We start from the raw sequence: 6,768 nt of genomic DNA, 5'->3' as shown, positions 1-6,768 counted from the left end.
CCTGGTAAAATATTATATGAGAAAGTAAAGACTGGAAACATTCTAGAAAATGAAAACTGTTATACTCACTATCTAAATAACGTCTGCGGGCTTCGCTGGTGGCGCAGTGGTTGAGAGTCCGCCTGCCGATGCAGGGGACACGGGTTTGTGCCCCGGTCCGGGAAGATCCCACGTGCCGCGGAGCGGCTGGGCCCGTGAGCCACGGCCGCTGAGCCTGCGCGTCTGGAGCCTGTGCTCCGCAGCGGGAGAGGCCACAACAGTGAGAGGCCCGCGTACCGCAAAATAAATAAATAAATAAAAATTTAAAAAAATAACGCCTGGGAGAAACCGCAGCAAGGCCGGCTTCTTAGCAGTTGCAGCCGTAACAGGAAGCTTATTCCTTCCTATGGATGGGGCAACAAGTTGTCTTGCAGGTGTGAAGGCGCCTCCTTGGTCCAAAGGAAACTAACTTCTCGTCGCCCTCCCTCCGGACTAGGCGCCGACATTGCGGAAGGACCACGCACGCGCTCCGACCACGCACGCGCTCCGACCACGCACGCGCTCCACGCCGTCCAGAAATAGCAGGTTCGAGCGCCCCCTGCTGGCCGTGTGGGCACAGCGCAGGAAGCTCGAACCTAGTTGTTCATCGGTGGCGGTGTCCCTTCTTGGTGGTGCAGGTGAATCACTGAAATTCAGTATCAGATGATTCAGTGCCATGATATGGGAAGTTCAAGAAGAAATGGAGCCCATTGTTCTGTTAGAGATAAAATGAAGCTAAGTTCAAAGTTAGTAAACAAAATTCAGTTGATTTTTCTATATACCAGTAATAAATAACTTGAATATGAAAGAAACAATACCATTTACAATACACCAAAAAAGAAAATATATCCTCAAGTATAAATCCAATAAAATATTTACAAATCTCTGTGGAAAAAAATATGAAAAACTCTTGAAAGCAATGAAAAATATATTAATTGCGATATATTCCCTTTTAATGATTGAAAATCTCAGTATTATTAGTATGTCAATTCTTCTTAAATTGATCTAAAGATCCAGTGCAATTCCAATGAAAATTTCAGCAGGCTATTTTGTAGATATTGACAAACTCGTTTTAAACATTGAGTAGCCTAGACAATACTGATGAAGAACACACTTCCCAATTTCAAGATTTATTTCAAATCTACAATAAACAAGAAAGCATGATAATTAAAACGAATAGACACATAGACAAATGGAACAGAATAGAAAGCCCACAAACAGACCTATGCAAACACAGAGAAGTTGACCTTGCCAAACCCAGAAGTGATAGTCTTTAATCTTTTAGTCTTTAGTCATCATCAACAAATGTTAGTGTAATTTTATGAATGGGATTAGGGGCATGCTGTGAGTCTCTGAATAACTATAACAAGGGTGGGAATTGGGTAGTAGAGTTGGTGTAGTCTTAAAGGCAATAGATTCATAACTGGAGTTATAAAGCATGACAGGGAGAGAATGGTATGGAAGTGGCAATGGGAGTGTGAGTCATGAGATGCAGGAGTAAGGAAAAGTAAAAACTTGAGGAGGATTTAAGAGAAGCAGCATCCTCAGTGGAGAACCAGGTTTTAATTAGAGCACAAAGATAAACACCAGGGAATAGTATAAGGATGTTCACTTTGTTCTGGGACAGCTTTTTATTTTAAAATGCAGTGACTTTCAGAGGTTTGTTGAATTTCTACAGTTTGGTTATATTTTAAGAAGGAATTACCCTTGGTTGATGTAGACAAATGGGTCATATGAGCCTTTGAGTTTGCTTTTGTAGGATTGTGTGTATATGGCAAATACCATTGTGTACATTTGAAACAACTAAAACTTGAAATACTGACAAATTCATAAACAAAAATTCTTTCATCATCTTGATAGAAACATAACTATATGTGAATTACCTAGTAGCCATAATGCACTTTTAATAAAGTAGTAATTGCTTTTAAAAATATTCACAGCTTTTTGGAGGTATAAAGGATATATAATAAACTGCACGTATTTAAAATGTGAACTATGATAATTTTTGACATTTATACACACATGGGAACCTATCCATCATCTCCAAATTTTCCTCATGCAACTTTGTAACCCGGTCTTTCCTGTAAATCCCTGCTGCCCTTCTCCAACCTCAAACCAAGGCAAATACTGATATGCTTTCTGTGACAATACATCAGTTTAAATATTCTGGAAATTTATATAGATGGAATCAAACAATATACATTCTTTGCTGTCTTCTTTCTTTCACTCAGCATAATTATTTTGCAATTAATTCATGTAGCTGTGTGTATCTATAGCTTATTCATTTCTATGGCTGAATTGTATTCCACTGTATGGATATACCAAATTTTGTTTATCCATCCCCTTGTTGGTGTACATTTCGGTTGTTTCTATTTTTTTTCCTTTATGAGTATATCTGTTATGAACATTTGTGTATAGTTCTTTGCATCACATATGTTTTCATGTCTCTTGGATAAATACCAAGGTTTAGAACGGATTGATCATGTGGTAGTAAATGTTTAGCTTTTTACAAATCTGCTAAATTGTTTCCCCAAATGATTCTTCTATTTACATTCTGACCAGAAGTGTCGTAGTGCTCCAGTGATCCACATGCTCACGACACAGTATCAGCAGTATTTTCAATTTTAGACCTGCTAATAAGTTCACAGTAGAATCTAATTGTGATATAGCATTTCCCTAATGACTAATGACTAAGCATCTTTTCATGTGCTTATTTGCCATCCCTATATCTTCTTTGATGAAGTGTCTGTTCAAATCTTTTGCTTGTTTTTTTTATTGGATTGTTTGATTTCTTATTATTGAGTTTTGAGAATTCTTTATATATTCTTGACACAAGTCCTTTATCAGATATGTGATTGACAAACCTTTTCTCACAATCTGTGATTTGTGTTTTCATTCTCTTTACAGTGTTTTTCGAAGATTGTAATTTGAATTAAATCCAATATATCCTTTTTTTCATTAATAGATTGGGATTTTTGTACATAAGAAATGGTTTCAAAGCAACAAATATTTTCCCTGGGTTTTCATATAGAAGCATTATTAAGGTCTATGATCTATTCTGAGTTAATTTTTATGTGGTGAGATGCAGAGATCAAAATTAATATTTTTGCATGTGGATATGCAATTGCTCCAGACTCAGATTTTGAAAAGACTATCCTCTCTAATCTATCTTCGAATCTCTGTTGATGATCGATTTGTCTATATATGCATATATATGTATGGTTCTATTACTGGAATCTCTATCACATTCCAGTTATATATTTTTATCATTATACCAGTACAACACTGTGTTGATTATTGTTATTTCATAAAAAGTCCTTGAAATCAAGTAGCACAACCCCTCCAACTTTGTTCTTTTTAAAAGTTCTTGGTACTTCCCTGGTGGCACAGTGGTTAAGAATCCGCCTGCCAATGCAGGGGACACGGGTTTAAGCCCTGGTCTGGGCAGATCCCACATGCTGTGGAGCAACTAAGCCCATGCGCCGCAACTACTGAGCCTGTGCTCTAGAGCCCGCAAGCCACAACTACTGAGCCCACATGCCACAACTACTGAAGCCAGTGCACCTAGAGCCTGTGCTCTGCAGCAAGAGAAGCCGCTGCAATGAGAAGCCCGCGCACCACAATGAAGAGTAGTCACTGCTCGCTGCAACTAGAGGAAGCCTACGCGCAACAATGGAGACCCAACGCAACCAACAATAAATAAATAAATTTTAAAAATAAATAAATAGGGGAGAGAAGCACCCACCGGCCCGGAAGGAGCTAACGCAGACTAGGGCCGCGGCAGCCATCGCGCTTTGCTGTTCGGTGTCGGAGTGAGTAGGGTCGACGCCAAGCAAGCGTGTTCTCTCCAATCGCAGTAACATGATTAAAATTTGAAAAATGCAGAGAGATAACAAACCCAGAAATTTACTATCTGGTACCAACTGCTACAAAAGAACAAAAGAAAAAGAAAAAGGGTTTTTACTCCACATAGACCCTATAAGATTTGGCTATGTCCTTCATATTTGACTGGATTTACAGTGGTTTCAGCAGTGTGCTACAGTTTTTAGGATTATATAAGAAAACTGGTAAATTGGTATTTCTTGGATTGGATAATGCAGGAAAAACAACATTGCTACACATGCTAAAAGATGATAGACTTGGACAACATGTCCCAACGTTACATCCCACGTCAGAAGAACTAACCATTGCTGGCATGACATTTACAACTTTTGATCTGGGTGGACATGTTCAAGCTCGAAGAGTGTGGAAAAACTACCTTCCTGCTATCAATGGCATTGTATTTCTGGTGGATTGTGCAGACCATGAAAGGCTGTTAGAATCAAAAGAAGAACTTGATTCACTAATGACAGATGAAACTGTTGCTAATGTGCCTATACTGATTCTTGGAAATAAGATTGACAGACCTGAAGCCATCAGTGAAGAGAGGTTGCGAGAGATGTTTGGTTTATATGGTCAGACAACAGGAAAGGGCAGTGTATCTCTGAAAGAACTGAATGCCCGGCCCTTAGAAGTTTTTATGTGTAGTGTGCTCAAAAGACAAGGCTATGGAGAAGGCTTCCGCTGGATGGCTCAGTACATTGATTAACACCAGCCCGCATCGGTTCAAGGTCTCACCATTCAGGCCTACTCAGAGATTTGATCACTCAACATGCATAACTTGAATTCAATAGACTTTTGTTGGTTAGAAAACAGATGTTTTTTAGATTATTAATATTTTATCAACCTAATTTGAGTGAGAATTGAAGACTGATTCAAGTAAGCTGAATATCACAATGTAGCTTTCTAATTCCATATAAATAATTAGATTTTACAGTTTATAATCTGACATTACCCCCAGCACCATTTTTAAAGAGCAACTTTCCAGACTACCTTTGAAGCACTTTTTAACAATATGAAACTACAAATGTAAACCATATTTAAAAGTTCATCATGTTAAACTTTTTATGTACTTTTTTGGAACTAGTTTTTAAATTTTAGATTATGTGTCCACCTGTCTTAAGTGAACAGTTAATAATTAGCTTATTGATGATTGCATGATGCCTTACAGTTTTCATTATTTTTTCTTATGCAAACGTCATGCAATAAAACAAACCCTAATGTTTGGCATCCTTATTGGGCAAATGTTTCATTTTAATGTGTCTTATCTGGCTAGTATGCTCTGAAATTTTGTATGTTTACTATTAGCTATATGAGGGGGTTACTGGGAAAGGAGACTGCTTCAGAATATTTAGAATAATGCTTAAGTTCCTAGAGGCTTTTGCATTTTCCAGGAGACAAGTTGTGTTTGGTTGTACCTTATACCACATTTATCTCTGAATCATGTGTATTTTTATCTGTAACACTACCATTACCAATGCTGATGGGGTCCATGTCCTAGTCCCTGTGGGATCGGCCTTCTGCAGAAAAGCACATCTTCTGGTACAACCCAAGGTTAATTTTTGGTTTGATAGGCCCATTCCAGTTGTCTGATTCTGAAGTGCTCTGTCTTACTGGTTTGGTATTCTGTGCCTCTTCACCAAAAGTAGTGACAGGCACCAGTCTCCCCACATTTAGAGGTACTCTCCAGTCTCTTTATACTTAATGGTACTCTCCAGGGCAAATGACAAGTAGAGTCTTATGCACAGTTTCATCATGGAGGCGTGCATCTGAGAAAAAAGAGCCTATTCTCCTTCATTTGTCACTGAGATATTTGGGGATTTTGCTCCTGTCCTACAGCTCTTTTGCATTTTTGGCATATTTTATTTCTTGGTGGAAAGAAAATGAATCTATGTATTTAATTTTCCTTTTTTTAATTCTCAGCTAGCTCTCACTTTATAGCACAAAAGGCTTTTGTTTTTTGATACAATTCTTGCCATGCGATAGTATCTGCAAGCCTCATTGATAGGCTTTCTAATAAGATTTTAGTTAGCTTTTTAAAGCATTATAATTTCCTAAGAAATTGAGTTCTTTTTTTCCATATGTCGGAGATTCCCATAATTAGCTGAAAGACAAGTGCCAAATATTTATTTTTAAAGGCTGTCAAGCTTAAGGTTTCCTCTCTTCGTCATAAACCAAGGTTTTATAATATATTTAACCAATTCCATTGAGACTAGATTGCTCTAATTCCATCAAGAGTAATTTTAATATCAGAATTAGTGTTTTCTCTAGCTATTGTCCAAATCAGAGTTACTGTAGTCCTTTCTGTCATCAATAATGTAATATATGAAGCAAATAAGGATTGAAGGATATGCCTGGAAGGAATTACCAGTTAGCTAAACCAACAAGGTCATTTCACCATGACATTAGGTTTTAGGAATTCACCTATTCTATTTCACTTTCAGCTTCCTTCTAAACGAAAATAAAAAGCTTTCTCCCTGCCTAGAAACATCAGTAGCACCATGGGAAAAGTAGCAAATGACGTTTTAGCCTTTTGGTTTATTCTGCCAGATATGTTTATAAAGTTCTCATTTTTAACGTCTTGACTAGACAGAACTTAAGCCTTATTAAAAGAAATTGCCTCTTGTTGATGGTATCTTTTCAATATTTACAGGGACATGCCTTTCTTCAAGTATTTCCTAGTATCTATTGTGATAATTGAGAAGTTAATTATCTGTGTTATAAATTGGTATAAAGGAAAAAGCTTACTGGTTTCTCTAGAGGGGATTTGCTTTCTGGTACAAAATATATTGTTCCAGAACTCTCATTCTAGGTCTGTCACTGGGATCAAAGGAACAAAGTCACTTTGTGGACCACACTAAACTGTGGATA

At 37.6% G+C, this 6,768-nt stretch overlaps 1 protein-coding gene across 1 annotated transcript; it reads left to right on the top strand.

Annotated features, from left to right (window-relative positions):
- Window positions 1–3,758: 3,758 nt before the first annotated feature.
- On the top strand, window positions 3,759–6,522 carry LOC131747823 (small COPII coat GTPase SAR1B). The gene has a single exon (XM_059049869.2). It carries the CDS (start codon window positions 4,010–4,012, stop codon window positions 4,604–4,606), a length of 597 nt encoding a protein of 198 aa, XP_058905852.1. The 5' UTR covers window positions 3,759–4,009; the 3' UTR covers window positions 4,607–6,522.
- The last annotated feature ends 246 nt before the right edge of the window (window positions 6,523–6,768 follow it).

Source organism: Kogia breviceps, chromosome X, assembly GCF_026419965.1.
Source record: "Kogia breviceps isolate mKogBre1 chromosome X, mKogBre1 haplotype 1, whole genome shotgun sequence".
Taxonomy (NCBI): Eukaryota; Metazoa; Chordata; class Mammalia; order Artiodactyla; family Physeteridae; genus Kogia; species Kogia breviceps.
The sequence above is the reverse complement of the archived record's forward strand: the minus strand, read 5'-3'. Positions and strand labels throughout refer to the sequence as shown.